Raw genomic sequence first — 17,650 nt, forward strand, 5'->3', positions numbered from 1 at the left:
CCAAGCTTTGCTGTGCCAATCCATTCAGGACTTGTTTTAGACCTGCTGGCGTTGCTGCAAGAAAAGTCATGAAAATTTCAGTAAAAACCAAATGTGAACCCAGGCTCACAGTAAAGAGGAAGTCTGGGATTCCTCCTCCCAGCATCATGGATATTTATACTAAAATGAATGGCAGTCCACCAAACAGTTTAAGATGTTTTAGACTGGACTGAGATCCATCTTTAATGTCATACTTTATGCTGGCTCTGAACTTTTTCTCTGATTTTTTTATTCGTCTGAATTTAGTCTTTGATCAAAAGGTTTTGGATAATTGCCAGCTGCCAATTTTAAACTTCTTGTAGAAGTTCCTTCTTTTTAGTCAATACTTAGAGTTTGAGAAGTCTGGATGTCTAATGACTAAAGGAAAATATCAATTTATACAGTTCTGAAATTAAAGTATAAAGAGATATATGGACAGAACCCCCCACCCACCCCACCCAACAAGACAGGTTATATAAAAAAAACATTTAATCTTCTTTTATATTGTGTTAGTCTGAAGTAGAAATCTGCTTTTTCTACATCTTATAAACTGTATCTGGTAACAGACAAAGAAATGAGAGAGACAAACCTCTCTCAAACCTTGTGAACTTAAATGACCAGCATCTACATCTGAACCTGTTTCCCTAATTACCTAAAACTATTAAGAGAAACCACATTTCTCACTTATGTAACTTCTAAGAAATAAGGTCATTGAAGAAAGTAGACCGTAACCTGGTCTGTCCATGTCTCTTGCACAATTCAGCTCAACATAGAAGCAAACAATAACAGCTATTGCAACATTGCTGTAATTAAAGTGGTACTTTCATAGCCTTCCTTTAACACAAAAACCCACAAAAAAATTGTTGCAAATCACTTATGTGATCGTTTACAGATGAATGGTTTATTTAGAGAGTTTGAGTAAGGATTAAAAGTTTATTGTAGCATAGAGACAGCACTACTGAAGGTTACTAATGATCTTTTAATAGCTTCAAACAAACTGTCCTGTGCTTGTCTGGATAGACCTCAGAGAAACATTAGATACTACTGATTGCAAAGGTTTATTACAGAAGCTGTAACACATGACTGGGATTAAAGGATATGCACAGTGCTGTGTGTGCTATATTAGAAAGTTACGAATGGTGTTCCACAGGGCTGTGTGCTAGGACCACTTCTATTTATGTTATTTAAAAAACAAACAAACAAAAAACAAACCACACCGCATACATTTCCGCTGCTATCCAGATGATACCAAGCTGCATTTATCAATAAAGCTGGTAGGCAAACATCAATAGCCTGACAGCAAGGAATATCCATATCGGATTCATCCTGTTGGTCACTTAGCACCTGTCTTTGTTTGGCATTTCTCTAAGCTTTTCTTTCCTCTATTTTTCTTTGCCCACTAACCGGCTGCAGCGTATGAATGCCCCTTCATTGTTCTGCCAGAAATCTTTTCCCGTTAAACAGAAGTTCTTCTTCCCTACACAAGTTCTAAGTCATATGATCATAAGTCATATTATTTTGGAATATAATGTGCAAAATAATACGACTGTTGCTGCAAACGATTGCTATATAATCACTTGTATTACTTCAATTGAGTCTTTAAAAAAGGACATTAAATAGAATGCAAACTCATTCCTTTGTTCAACAACTTTGCAAGAGTTTAATAAGTTAACACTCTTCTATATAGAAGTAAATGTCAGTTAAGTACACTGACCAGACCACATTATGACCACACAGAGGCAAAGAATAAAAACTATCTTGTAACAACTGAGCTGAAATATATTTAGCTGTAAATAAACAATTGTTGTAGAAAAGCACTGGATGCAGGAATGGTGGGCAAAAACCAGGATGTGCTGGATCAGGTCTGATCTGTGGTGGCCTGAACTCGTCACTTACAAGACCTAAAGAGTTCACGGCTAATGTCTTAGCTCCAGATACCATAGGACATGCGGTTTAGAAGTCTTGTAGATTCCAAGGTTCAGCAGGTCGGAGCTGTTTTGGCAGCACAAGAAGAACCAGCAGCATATTAGGCAGGGGTGGTTATAAGGTTCTCGCTTATCAGTGAACTCTGACACTGCCTCAGTGTAAGAGCTGGCTTTACATGCCCCCTAATACGATCAACACTGCTCGTCTCCCTGCTAACAAGGTTCTCATCCAGCATCCACCATCCTTATTACATAATTTTTATCCATCCACTCTTTCTGTGTCTGATTTTTCAGTTCCAGTCTGTCTCCTCACCTCTTCTCCTCAGCAGCTGTTACCACCTCCTTTTCCACTGACCCGTCACACAAACAAGTTCAGCTAATTTGATACTACTTAATCTGTCAAAGAATAACAGATGAAGCAGGACAAGAACGTATAACTGAAAATTATTAAAAAAAATAAAAGCAGGTGAATGTGTTCAATCTTAAGTTGTCCTCCAACAGTGGCTACATACACAGGCTCATTAAAAAAGCTTAGGAAACACACAACACACAAACATTCTGTCAAGCATCACACACACACAAACACACCAGCTGGCAGATCACTCCGTGTGTGTGTGTGTGTGTGTGTGTGTGTGTGTGTGTGTGTGTGTTGCACTGAGTGACAGCCCAGGTTGACGGTAGGAGACCCTTGGGGAAACCAGAACAGGACATGGCGTCTGGTTTGGTCTGGCTACCGTCTGCTACACGTCATTCCTCGGACCCCTGTTCTCACTCTGGGGAGACCCCCATCTTTACTGCGACCGTGGAAACAGATGGTTGCCTTGACAATGAATGAACACATTACGATTGGATTGTGCACCAAAGGATGAGTTGGAGGCAGCTCATGCACAGTAGTAAGAGAGGGAGCGTTTGACCGTTTAATATTTTTATATTTCATACCATTTCATTACTCTTTATTTGGTCATAACTTAACTGCAGAAGCATTCATGGGACCAGGGCTTGACAATATATAGTTTCCTCTGGAAATGATCAACTTCAGCATACAGTGCACGGTGTGTATATAAAATCCTGAAAGTGCTGAAAAAGCTGCCCAATATTATTCCTGCTGAGACTTTTAATAAAACTTTAATAAACTTTAATAATCCATTCACGACTCCACAAGAAGGAGAAGTTAAATTTAAAGCACCAATGCTGTGCTTGATGGGGGGCAATAAATCTACATTTCCAAAGTCTGCATCATAGCACAAAGTAGCATGTCCAAGCATGGCACTTTAACCTAAAAGGGGTCAGAGACATTTTCATGCAGGACCTCCATTTGTCAAGACAACCGCTGAAGTATTAACAAGTTCACATCCCAAGGCGAAATTAAATATCTCAAAATTAGGTCCTGTGCTGGGAAAATACATTTAAGAGCCTGTGCTGCAAAAGGCATATCTGCAGAATTAGCATAAAAGGCAGGTTTTCATCTGCTGGCTTTAAAACTGAGAGCCCTCAGGGGTGTGCTGGCGGAATAATGGACTTTTTAAACTTTTTGACTTCATTTCCCTCGCTGGGCATGGCAGGTAAGACACAGGCTCCCTGGCTGTGCAGGGAAGCCACATACTGTAGCTGCTAGACAGCAAGAGATGCAGGTGGGAGCTATCTGTGCTGTAAAATGACACATATTAAATTACTCAGGCTTTGACTGACTGTTTTTATTGCAACATTAATAATATATTATGGCCCAGGATTAAGAAGACATGTTTAAATCAACAATGCAATATTAGCAGAGATGACGGTTTCATTTAGATTCATGGAAACAGGAGATATGGAACAATTTTAACAAGTTAAATTAGTAAAGTTAGCCAGAGGCGCTGTCCAATTTAGAACAGTGTAAGGCTAATTGGCTGCTAGAGAGAGTGGGGCAACAGGCGGGCAGTCTAACAGAGTTGTGTGTCAACTAGTGAAATGTAGCCATTTGTAGAACCTATTTTCTTTTCAAGGAATACATAAATTCATTGTAATTCTTACAGTATTGTGAGGGTTCATGTATTATCTTAGAGATCCAGGCAGGCTTAAAAACACTTTATTCGTATGACTAGAAAATCAAAAAGTAGCAAATTTAGGCCCATTTGAACAATTTCTTCTAGGTAAGTAACTCAGTTAATTGTGTCATGTTTCGTTCATTAGGTCAGAAAAATGTTAGCTGTCTTTTCCTAATTGCTTTTCAGTGGAGATGAACTCAAAGAAAGATGTGAAGGATAATATCAAAAAACTATTAGATTCTTCAGTCCATATATTTAATACCATTCTGTTTAATGCAGGATATATGCAGTATACATGAAAAAATATCACTTTATGATCAAGGTTGATCATAAATGAGAATAAAGTATAAAAATTCACAGCAGCTAAATGAGCATGAGCGCCGTCCACTTGTATTTCCCGTTCCTGCTAAAGAGATGATCCCTCTTCAACTCCTGCCTCTATTAAGCTTTTCAGTGTATCTTAAAATTAAAGACCATCATAGAAGCTGACAACACAGCAAAGCCTAAATTGAAGGCACAACCAGAGCAAACTGAAATAAACTAAAACCTTGACTTAACTTTATTTTAAAAGAGCAAATCATTACAAAGTGCTTCTGAGAAACACTTTGTGAGAAGCAGATTTTAGTAAAGTAGCATAACAGGTTTAACACACGAGAGCTCAAAATGTAACATACAGGGAGGTTCTAACTTTACTCATATATTAGTGGGGCAGATATATCAGCCGTTATGAGCTATTTGCCATATTGGTATGGTATTTATAACAGCTGGTGAATGAAAAGTAGAAACACCTATCAACTATGGTATGATTGATGTTGATGTTGCATAATCTGTCCACCAGATGACAACTTCCCTACTGGCAGAAGACCAGAAATACAACCAGCTGATCCAAGCAGAGTCAGGAAAAGAGCAAATGAGGAAACAAGGACTTGTTGTGAACATAAAACAAATATTTATTTTTTTTTAAATTGCACTGACGCATTATCTTAGTAAGTAACAGTAACAGGATTTTTAAATCAAATATTGGTATTGGTCTAAAAAAATCTGATATCAGTCGGCCCGTAGTTTAAGCTGGAAAACATAGCAGGCTTTTACATGATGTCTGTCACATTGATGTTTGCTTTTGTGAACCATCAGCTCTTATCTGTGCAATGGTATTACTTCCTTTCCTTAAATTAAAGAGTGGGCCAGCGTATCAAAACCGTAGGAGACAATAAAAGAGGCACTGGAGAAGCACTTTGGACTGTGTGCCGTTATATGGTTGAGGCAGTTGTAAATGCACACAAGTACACAAGTGCGCATCCACTTAACAGCACTTAATAGGTCACGCCAAGACTGATAAATATCAATCCTCAATCATTTAACCATCAAACTGCCATTCACTGTCCAGTAAAGCAGCGTGTGTGTGGTAGTGCACACATCAAGAGCACATGCTCTTAGCATGAGCAATGTTCCTTTTAAAATCCCAAGCGGTTAAAGAAGGCATCTGTCGACATTTTTATGATCTAGAACCGTGAAGACTAACGAGAGCGGTCATGTTTCCTCACAAAATAAATTGTCCATCTGATTTTGTAAAACATCAAAATCAGAATAGCCTGGATCTCTCCAACCTATCTTTCATCCCAGCATGCTCTTTAGAGGCGGGGGCTGCACTGCTGCCAATTAAAACTGCAGCTCATTAGAGAAGCCGCTTAAGTGAATTGACAGCCAAAAATACTCTGTTCACTTTTAGGTGAGAGAGAAGCGTGGTGGTGAAGTACTAAAACCAGAGCTAATGGCCAATTTACAGTTTTAAAAAAGTATTTCCACTGTACACCAGGTAATTACATAAAATAGCAAGAAAAGCACACCAGCTGTGGTTCATGGATGGATGGAAGAAGACACATTTCTCTTCATGAAATTTCCCAACCATTTAGTGGTTTTCAAACATCCCCATTTAAAAGTTTATTCTGCATTGTTATGCAATTAAACTTTAAACACTTTGCACCAGTTGGTTCAAAACAAGTTGACACCAGTGTGGCACAGGCTCCACACAAAACACTGGAAATATAAGGTGCTTAGAAGGCAGCTTGCAAATGTAATTGCACAGACAAACTCTGCCACCCGCCAACCCTGGACCCCCACCTTCATGGCCGCAGTTAAGTGTAATAGTGTATAGTGGATGTGAGAGGGTCTAAGACGAGGTCAGAGCAAGGATCACCAACTAATTATGGCGCGGAGGCACTCAGCCTCCGTCAGATTGTTTAGAAAGCATTAGGGGGGAAGCATGGGCTTCCCTGGTGCATTGCACATAATTAGTTTGGAGCCAAGGTCACAAACAAACACAAGCGTGGGGACAGCCATACACATACAAAAACATACACAAAGACACACACTCTATTCTTCTCTCTTACTTCCTCTGCTCTGCAGCTCTCTGTCTTTCTCTCTCAGGGGCAACAAGGCCCAGCGTCTATTAATTTCCTGAATGAATAGCCTACCAACTGATAGTTATTTATGGACTTTGTATTTAAATATGCTCCTTAATACGAATTACCTTTGGTATTTGATTAACACTATTTTCAATGCACAGCTGTATCTATTAAACAGCATGGATAAACATCTGTTAAGATATTGCAGTCTTTTCTTTTTCTGCCTCAGAATGAGCCTCTGGAGGGTGACGGAGCAGAGCAGTAAGCATGATCGGCATGCCTAAAGGCAATGAGTCTGTGTTGTCTCATTTGACAGAAATCTATGCGTTTTCTTGTTATTTGTGATAGATCACAAACAAATTTGGCATCACAAAAGACAGTGATGTGTGATTCATAAGCTGCAGTGATAATAATAAATGACTACGCAAAAAATACAAAACGAGATGTGCAAGATGCAGGATCCATAAAGTAGTCCTAAATGGGGGTGAAGGGGTGGGGGGGGAGACTATCTTTATAACTGCATTTAAATAGAAAACAGTTGCTAATAAATTGAGAGGTTGTGCTTTTTCTGACTTTGATGGTCAAATATCAGGTAATGAGCCAACTGCTTTAACCGCACAGAGGCTCAGTTTAAGTGCAGCTTTTTCAGTCGTCTGGCAGCACACATCGTTCTGTGTACAAGTGTGATATTAGGCGGGATGTACAACAGTTTAAAAATGAAACACTTCAGTTAATCTGGATGTATCCAGTTAACCTATTATCCATGTTAGTGATACTAAGGTGCGTATTGCCACTGTAGCTACACAGAGACGCCAGAGGAGACGGCTAACAGGGCTAAGCAGCCCATAGAGCGGGACACCTTACTCTGATACTCCAATTAACTATTAAAACCACCAGCAGACTGTGGATAGTAAAACTACATCCCCATCCCAGGTGGAGACACAGATTAAACACTGGTGTGGAGAAACTGTGAGTGTGTGTGTGTGTGTGTGTGTGTGTGTGTGTGTGTGTGTGTGTGTGTGTGTGTGTGTGTGTGTGTGTGTGTGTGTGTGTGTGTGTGTGTGTACTTTGTTTTGCAGGTCAAAACAGAGCAGATTAGCTGCCTTATGCACTACCTATGTAAAATATAGTGGCTTCTGATGAGAGGATAGATACTGAAGTATCTCTTAAACAGCTGTTTGGATATTAAACACATTATGGGTTTGAAAGGTTTATTCATTTGTATTTTTATTTTGCTTTCCCCTACTTTTTGCTACATATGTGTACTGTTCCAATGCTGGGTGCTTATATCGTATTAAACGTGCCTATTAATGGCCAATGTTGAGGACAGCATCTGTAAAGGTAATCCAATCAAGCTCAGCCTTCCGACTGCTCTAAATGCTCCGTTTCAGGCACTTTTTTCTATTCTCGAGAGTTGAAAACAAAATATGGTCATCGCCAACACACAGCTCAGAGGGGTAGCCAATCACAAGAAGGAAGAATGGCCTTTAAAGGAAATGAGCCACAGGAAGAGCTGAAAAACTGCATAAATAAGGCAAATAAATAGGGCAAGAATATCCAAGATTAAAATAGGCAACTGGAAATAAGCCTAATTTTGATTTCACTTTGGTGAAAATTTGCTACCAAGATTCAGGGTGTTGTCCTTTGCCCTTAAAACACATACAACAAAAAGCATATTGCCTGGTAAATATACTTTAACACTTACTGCAGTGGCAATTCTCCTAAGTGTTACTTTATACTACAGTCATCATTCCCACTGCTAAGACTTGGCAGATGTTTCTTTTACTTTGCCAGTAAGTAACAATTACAGCTGCCACGGCTAACAGTAACATCTGACTTTGGTATCATTAGCATCTCAAAAGGAGCTAAAATGCTGCTGCTTTAAGATGAAGGGAAGTGGGCTGGCTACTTTTTTTTGATAGCACAAATGACTTTTCAAAGATTTTAATCTTACAACACAGCAAGAAATAATAAAACATATATAATATATATTTCAAAATGGATGCAGAATTGGGGATGCTAAGCAACAATGTTGCTATTGAGAGCAAATGTACCGCCAGCCCAGGCAAGCACATTTAGAATTGACAGATGGCTCAACCATGACCGCTGAGAGCGGGTCGATTAACAGAGCTCGTGGGCAAGACGGTTTGGGAAGAAATGATGAAACAAAATGAATTTTGGTGATGTGGACTGTATGCAATTATCTGGCCTCCAGACACTCGGGCACGCTTTAGAATATGCAAGACGATCACATTTCTGAAACCCACACAGAAAGACTGTATGTAATGCTTACACAAGAAGTCCTGCCAGCTTTGCAACAGAGAGGAATACCAGCCCACCAAAACGCTGTAACATTCCACACCGTCTGTACAGCCGATTATCTCAGCCGTTATTTTATGCACGCACACATAGCAGAAGAAAATCATGCTGAAGAAAGAGTTATGGTGTAAAACTTGCCCTATGTAGTGGAAAGATGCAATTATTTTTCAAATTAATGGTCTATAACCAAGGAAAACAGAGGAAAGGTGCCGTTAGGTGGGATTTATGGTCTGTCCAAACTGCGTGTTGGATGGTCAGATAGTGTTGCAAATCCCCGCTCCATCCACATTGCTCTAATGTCAGGTAGCTACTGGCTGAGTCGTCCATTATGTGCAACCCTCCGAAACCAAAAATTCACAAGCAACTACCACGCTGTATGGAGATTAAAAAGAAGCTGAGCATTGTCATTCTCTTTGAAGGCTGTTTTGGACTTGTTAATCAAATGTTCAACCAAAGCATAATTAGTGTTATATTTTACTGATGCCATGTCAAGCCACTCCTTCATGAGAGCTGGGTTTTCAGTTCAACTCTCAGCAGGACCATCTGGGAGTGACCAGAAGATGTAATATAATCCAGTCCAGAAGTCACATTAATAAGAAATGAGGCAACAAAACTTTATATCATTAAAAAAAAAAATGGTAAAAACAGGAGTTAACTGTAATGAACTACTGGCTTATTTTAATATTGTTCATCTTAATTAACATTTTTATTTCTTATGTTTTCTAATTGGTTAAGAATGAGCTTTTTTTACTTCTTTGAACATTGTCTGGATGGTTTCTGTGAAGTTATAATACAACTTACAAAACACAGTGTAGTGCATCTACGAACAGCTTTTATGAGTTATAAAGTTATTTATAAAGCCACGAAAAAACAGCTAATTTTAGGCACTAAAATAAATTGGTTAATTAAAACAATTATGGCTTGGTTTAAAACTTACTACTTTAAAACCAACAAAAGTCACAAAGGTATGTGACATCTTGGAATGAGGATGTTATGTTTACTGGTGTCATCAGTATATAACCCTGAGCATCTCTTGTAAGCTCTACATAACTCAAGTACAACATGCAATCAAGAATGAATTACCTTTCATTAAACAAAGTTATGATGAAAATAAACAGATTTTTTGACATTACTTTTGATTAGTGAACATTATTAAAGATCATTTCATTGTTTTGATTCATTAACACTAACTATACAAATCAACTATTAACTGATCACTTATCAATGTAGTTGTTGGTAAAAAAGAAAAAAAGAAAAATGAGACTTTTCACCACAATTTGAGCTCTTTTTGTGTGTTGACAAATTTCTGATTACAAGATGCGAAACTGTGGAAGAAGAGAGGACTTAAATGTTAAACAACAGGTTAAACAACAGGTAGCTAGCTAACAAAAGCTAGCCAGCTGACAGATATCTGATGTCTTGTCAAGAGATTAATATGTGAACACCCTTTCAGTTCTTCCATCTCTGCTTAGAGTGATGACTAAAGAGGATCAGTAATATGGTAAAGCATCTGTTACTGGAAGTTCATGTAGTGGCTTTAAGACCTATTATTGAAAATGTTGTGAGGCAACCTGCACAGGCTGAACACACAGCTTACCTGGATCCCGTCCAGCAGTTTGCTCATGCACCAGAAGCTGTCAGCCTCAATATTCCTCAGAGCCTCTTCCTGGAGACTGGACACGTCAAAGTTTTCCACTTCCTCCTCTGGAGAAGACAAAATGAGAACAACGACAGAGCGTAAAGAATTTGCTGCTTATGGGAAAGAGACTGACAGATAAAAAGACAGTGAGACGGGCCAAAGAAAAAGAAGGGAAGTTTAAAAAAAGACAACAGGAGAAAACGGGAGAATTCAGGGGAGAGATATGGCGAGCAATGCCAGGTTCCCAGCACAGCATGGGCTCTGCCATAAGCCTGTCACCATAAACCCTGACAGGGGAACAATACAGCCATAGGTGCATGGGGAGGACTAATTCAATAGGGAGAGTAGGAGCAGGAAAGAGGTAAGTGGGTGGGTTACGAAAGATGTAAGGAAATGAACGAAGACGCTGACAAATTGGAGCAAAGGTATGAAAGGGGGGATGAAGCAGTGAAGACGGTGTGGAAGGATGTAGGAAGACACTAAAAAGAGGCCTATTAGAGCAGCCTAATGATTATCATCTTTGAACAGCGGTTCAACCTTTCCCGTGGCTTCTTTGAACATTTCGAAAATATTACAGAGTTTGTGCACAAAGGACAGACAGCATGAATGTATTTAACATATTTTTTCCGGAAAAAATAGTTTTACTAGTCAAATTTATGCCAATAACTTGGTATTTGAAAGGAGTTAGACCTTTCAATCTTTTATCTTAGCTGTACGTCTATCCTAAATGTACCATTTTTAAACAGTTCAGTATTTATTGATGGATTCAGGGTTTTCATATGACCTTTGATGTAAACTCCTACTGCAGTGAGTTCAAAGGGAGCTGTGAAAAGCAAGGTGAAGGAGGTCAGGCGAGCTGAAAGACAAACAGTCTGCACATAAGTAAAGCAGAATTATGTTTGGAGATATATTTTTAAACACACTGCAGGGCTGAACAAAAGAAACGATTCCTAAGCTGCGAGCACGCCGAGTCCCCAGTCATCTCCAGTGGGTGACTTCAACGATGGGTGTCATCAGATGTCATTAACGGCAGTAGTGTGTGACGGACTGCAGGGGCTCTGACGGGCTTCTGACAAGCCACTGACAGCCAGTGGAGAGGAGATGGGACGAGACTGATTAACAATGATCTACAGAGAGAAAAGAATGAGCGAGGGAGAGAGAGAAAAAGAGCAAAGGCAAAGACAGAGTGTGTGTGTGTGTGTGTGTGGTCATATAACCAAAACACTGGTCTACGTATTTGTGTGAGTTCCTATTAAACACTCAAATACACATACACGCAGGTCCTGCCAGCTCTGCCTGGTATCCTTGGCAACCTCAGTGGAATGTTGTCAAGGTTGTAATGAGCATGCTCCGTCTGACAGACAGACAGACAGACAGGGAGCTGGCTTTGGGCCAGGGCTACAAAGCTGCTAACAACTACGCTGCATGCTCGTGTGTGTGTGTGCTGTCTCATTTGTCTTGTCTGCTTAAAGTCAGGTAAGGATGGACAGAATGTAGAGCGAGAGGCTATGCTTCCTTCATTTCAGTGAGGTCTTTCATCCCATTACATCAGTACATGTCAACGTGTCCAGTAGCACAGAAATCTAATTTTGTTCACACGCCTACCAGATCTTTAATACCAGATATGAAAGTCGTCAAGAGGCTTTTTTTTTTCTGATTAGATGACAGTACAGTTTATTTTACTCCAATACTTATAATGCAAAAAAAAAAGAAAAAGAAAAGAAAGAAAAGAGAGAGGAGACGTACTGCAGCCAGAGGGCAGACATAGCAGTCATTATTTGTGCAAACATACAGAGATATAATCTCATAAAATCCCATTTTTGGCAAGAGATCAAAAAAAAAGAAAGAAAGAAAGACAGAAAGTAAATCAGCAATGAGAAGTGTAAACATATCGAGAGAGGAAGAGGTCACCCACTGAGGAAATGTTACCACTCTGAGACATCTGATGAGATGAGAACTCAACATATTTCCTCAGCTTAAATTGAGGCCACGGCAGAAGTCAACTACAATCAACTGGACCTAAACACAGAGTATGAGCAGCTGCTATAACAGAGCAAAAGTACGCAACTTTACATCGTCTACAGCGATGCAAGAAACAATAACTTTAACACAAACTCTCTAAAGAGGGAACACTGCACAGACAGATGTTACTTACGGCTGGGTAATATGGCTAAGTGCCACTAATCCTAAAGTAAGTAATTTAAACAAATACATCAGAAACTTCACCTTTCTTGTGATATTTAGTTTTAAATTCCACAGAAAGAAAACCAGCGAACCTAAATGAACCAAACCCGATGACGGGGAGCCACAGAGGTGAGGATAATATATGCTGGTGGATCATCAGGGAGCACGGTTTGTAGACTAGTTTAATTTTATCAACGGAAATTATTCATGCATTGGCACTGCTTTTCAGCAGCAACAGATGGAACACCAACCATTAAAAAAAGTTTGCCAGTCATTTAGCAACCGCTGGTTTGTTTGGTTTTTTTTGTCAAAGACACAAATCTGTAACCAGATGACACACAACACAACACAACTGCTGCTTTGAACTGCAATTTCCAGGTTAATTATTCAAGATGCTGAATTCTGAAGAAGACAGACTCTTAAATTAGGTAGCAAAGCAACCGAGACAAAGGCAAACAGACGAGACAAACACCCAGCGATAAGACTAAGGTGATATATCCCCTCATATTTCCAACATCAAACCTTATGTGTCACATTTGTTATGACTCTCAGAATTCTAAGTGCAGGCCTGTTATGTAAAAATTACACAACTGGGGAAAGCATTATGCTGGTTTTGTGCAGCTGGGACAGCACAGGGAGTGATCTCAGAACAGCAAAAATGTGCGATCTTTGTGTAAAAATGGCTGACGATGTTACAGCACAGGCATCTTCTTGGGCTGCAGCAGTTCTGAGCAGTGACAATATTAAACCTGTAGCTGAAAGGCTCACCGGTACTTGCATGGTGTCACTGCTGATTATAACAAGCTGATGAAAGCTCCACTGCTTTAGTATTCTGAGAGTCCCTGAGTATCCCAAAGCCTCAAATCAGTCTTTGTCGTGGCTAAGGTCTATTTGTAGTAGACAAACCTCGACTCTATGAGGGGCAGCTTCAGGTAGTGTGGCGGTTGTACTGGAACTGGGGATAGTTCATCAGAATAGCAAGAACACAGAAAAGTGCAGGCAAAGAGGAAAGAGGAGCAGTGCAGCAGGAGTACACTGAGGACTCAGTGTGGCTCTATCACAGGGCTACACTGCCCCACATGGATGAATGCTAAACAGCAGCCAAACCTCAGGTCATTTAATCAGTTTTATTGTCAGGTAGTCCAGACAGCTCTTTTTGTTCAGTGTTGAAAAGATAAAAGAATCAAAGCTGTGAGCTAAATGTCAGATTATTTAAAAATCTGTAGCTGCCTCACTTGATCTGCCTTCACAGTAGCAGCAGTGTGTTTTGCTAACACTGGAAATACAAGGCAGATGGGGGAAAAAATGAAGAGGAGGACCATTAGGCCACCTTTAACAGGTAACAGACTGTAACAGTTGACCTGTCATCAAAAGACGGTTTTGCTAATCACTTTCATAGAATCCATGCCTCAGTGGAAATTCCTTTAAGGCTACGTTCACACTGCAGGTGAAAGCGCATCAAATCCGATTTTTTGACCCTATGCGACCCATATCCGATCATGCTATGACAGTGTGAACGGCGCAAATCCGATATTTTCAAATCCGATCTGGGTCACTTTCGTATGTGGTACTGAATCCGATACATATCCGATGTTTTAGAAAGCGACTGCTGTTTGAACGGTCAAGTCGCATTAAATCCGCCTTTTACGTCACTGACACAAGACAGACGCCAATTATCAGTGCCAGAGAAGACATCGCGAACGCTTCTCTGGCCATCCCGTGTAGATATCAGTGAAACTGTTGGGAAGACAACGTTGGAGAAACGTGAACATTTTATTTGTTCTGTGTAATCTGCAGATTCTGACAGAAATCTGCAGCTATCCTTTGAAGCACCGCTCCTCTAAAACAGCAATAAGGATCATTATTAGGTTATTTACATTATTATGTAAATAACAAAATAACTTAAAGCAAAAATTGGGAAACGTGAAGACCGAAGTCTTTATATTAAGGGCCATCAGTCAAACATACTGTTTGCTCTGGGTCTAAACAGAGCGCGTTGTGTGTGACATCTTCTTTTGCGCATGCGGGCCGCTTTGAGCGTTCACACTAGAGAGCGTTTGCTGTCGCATTTTATTTGTAGTGTGAACGAGCAGACAAAAAAATCGGATTTGATCAAAAAATCGGAATTGAGCATCAAGACCTGCAGTGTGAACGTAGCCTAAGAAACTCTCTTGGTGATTACTCCGGGAGCTTTTCCTTCACACCAAGGACCAGCTGACAATACATGTCTGGGACATGATCCGTGTCTCTGAAGAAATGTTTCACAAATAAGAGCCAGGGGAATTTTTGGAAGTTCAGGCCTCAGTGAACTTCACATCAGTGACTGAGGGTTTTGGCTGCTTTAGTCCTGTGTGAGTCCTGCCTGCACAATAATCTTTTGCCAAATAGTATTCTCAAGTTCTTCAGAGGCAGAGTGTCAGCTGGTAAAAGAGCAGGTCTGACATTCACCTTGGTAGGAGATTAGAACTAGTTTGATACAGCCAACTCAATGAAACACAGTGGCAGTGTACACAGAGAAAACTGGCATTTTGTGATCAGACTGGCAGAGCAGCACAGCGCACACAGACTGCAGACTTGGCGGCCCGGCCAAGGAGCCGGCACACAAAACTGCACACGCACAAAACAAACTTACACGACAATAAAAGTGATTACAGAGCAGTAATTGCTCTACAACTGGAGACCATTTTGTGAGGGGATAACACAAGCCACGACGGGGAGTTATTAATCCATAAAGCTGAATTACTACCGTGATGTACAAAATAACCACCTGATGGTTTTATAATATTAAGAAATTTAAGTGAAACTGTATCCTAATGAGACTCAGTTATTGCAAAAAAGTGTTTTGTGAGGTCAGAGTAACTTGAGTCTCAAAACACACTGACTAATGTCGATGTCAGTAATAACAGCAGAGCTTCTGGGGGAAGGCCTGGGGTGTAGCCAGTAGATAATTGGGCCAGGATTTCCTCTGGTTATCTGACCTGCAGGTAAGCAACTACTTGTGCACCTGTCAGAAGGACTAAAATCAGACTACAAATGGAAACCAGACAGCTTCAGGTGCTAAAAAGTAATCTCTACCTACAGATTCTGAATATTCATATGGTAGAAGGTCTACCATTGCTAGCTGCGACCCAATAAAATGCTGTTTAAGCCTTCTTTGGGAAAGTCTTCCACAGCAGGAACGTGGTTTGTCAATCAGCTGAGAAGGCACAAGGCTGGAAGTGTTGGGGCTAAGTAGCAAGCAACAACCAAACCTTTGTAGACTCCTAAATGAGCCCCCCGATATGCTGAAATATGATCATTATTAATCCAGTGTGGGCCACTCAGGCAAAGCCTGGCTTCAACAGCACATTTTGTACCAATTCCCCTCGAGGCTTTTATGAAATGTCACATTAGCGACGCTAACAGCTGACTATCAAAACTCGATCACTCAGTCCCAGTGAACAGCTGTGTCAATTTTCAAGGAATTCCTTAAAAAGGTGTTATGTACACAAACACTGTCTTTTATGTGTTGACCGTTTGGGATGCACATAAAAACATAATGTGTCGGGCCCTGGCTGTCAGCGAGGCAGAGACATAATGTTTGAAAGGAAAGTGATACTCGGGCATAAAGACACAGTTATGGCCGGACATGTTTCATTTAGTATTCTAAACTGAATGACACCCATCAACCCAAAGCTGGGTGATGCCCACGCACATAAATCCTCTCACACAGCCTCCTAACCTCTCGTGCATCAGTTTCTTTTTTCTCTACTCTCCCTCGTCCCTCGTTCTCTGAACCTCTCGTAGCACAGACGTTTGACACCTCTTCTGTTGCTTCCCTTCCTCTCCGAGCTGTCGCCCCGACTCGTTCTTTCAGCCCCTCCCAGCTCTCCACCACTACTGGCCCAACAGCCAGTTTCCTGCCAGGCCCCAGGACTCATTTCCTGTTTGTCCTGGCGCAGGGGGCAACTTGTCCAGAGAGACCAACTGCTTGGTTGCTGCCAGCTGTGAGCACTTGGCACAGCTTGGCATGCTGAGCTGGGTTACACCTCCAGAGACTGAGTGCAGGCACCTACATACACAAACGCGTGCACGCGCGCAAGCACACACGACGTGCTCGCTCGCGCCGGTGCTGCCATCTGCCCTCTACAACTACGGGCCACAAGGTAACGTGATGTAAGATGATAAACGAGCCAGTTTAGCCTGATGTAATCACAAAGACAGTGTGTGTGCCGAGTGAGAGAGCGGGTACGTGTCCATGTAGACAGCAATTGGCAATAAAAAACAGTCCCGTTTGACAACCTTCTGCTGGTTCAGATTAATTACAAGCAAACCTGAGTTTTGTTTGGCCAAAGAGAGATAAAACCCAATTGGCTTTAATAAGATTTCAACACCCAAAGCTTACAATATCACATAAAGTGCTGCAGTCATTAATTATCATTTACAGCACTGGTTTGAGGTTCAATCTAATGAACCTAATGGTTTACAATTTGGATGCTGAATCCAAACATGTCACAATCCACTTTTCACCCTCAGAATGACACCCCAGTGACACCGACGAAAGGCTTCGAACTAAAAAAGCCACACCTTAGCTGCAAGTTACACTGATGATTGTTCAAAGTCCCTGCCTGTCACTTTGGCTCTAGCAACAACAACAAAAAAACAAAAACCCTGCCACTTCTTCTCTGTGGCACAATTAGTCTGATAACAATGTTGTTAACGAGAAGAGAACATTTTACAGAGGTGCGATTCATACTGCTAGATAATTAAGAAGAGTGTCACCCCGGAAAACCTGATAGTCTCACCTTAGTGTGAGCAAACACACATACAGACACGCATACGCACAAAATCACCGGAGATAATAAAATTATGGCAGTGTGTGATGAGAAGATATGAAAACAGACAGCTGGAGGTGAAGGAAGAGTGAACAGGTCGAAGTGATATGAGCTGAGGTAAACAGAGGAGTGATTAATTGAATAAATTAAATAATTTATTATAAATAAATTAACAAACTATGATTTTCGGGGGGGTTAGGAGGCATAGAAATTTATCTGAAGTCAATAAGAAGTCATCCACTGGCTTAATTTTTTGGGTTCTTAGAAGTTACAATATTTTTTCTTCAAAGTACACTACTAAGCTTAGTGAAAGCGCTGAACT

The 17,650-nt window shown here is 40.6% G+C and overlaps 1 protein-coding gene across 3 annotated transcripts in view; it reads right to left on the reverse strand.

Annotated features, from left to right (window-relative positions):
• tbc1d22a (TBC1 domain family, member 22a) overlaps positions 1-17,650 on the reverse strand; it is a 166,514-nt gene that overhangs the window by 64,341 nt on the left and 84,523 nt on the right. For all 3 annotated transcript variants that reach the window (XM_026147265.1, XM_026147266.1, XM_026147264.1), the window contains one exon: positions 10,289-10,395. In XM_026147265.1, coding sequence (XP_026003050.1) covers positions 10,289-10,395 — 107 coding nt within the window. The remainder of the gene's footprint in view (positions 1-10,288; positions 10,396-17,650) is intronic.

The sequence above is a fragment of the Astatotilapia calliptera genome, chromosome 17 (assembly GCF_900246225.1).
Source record: "Astatotilapia calliptera chromosome 17, fAstCal1.2, whole genome shotgun sequence".
Classification (NCBI taxonomy): Eukaryota; Metazoa; Chordata; class Actinopteri; order Cichliformes; family Cichlidae; genus Astatotilapia; species Astatotilapia calliptera.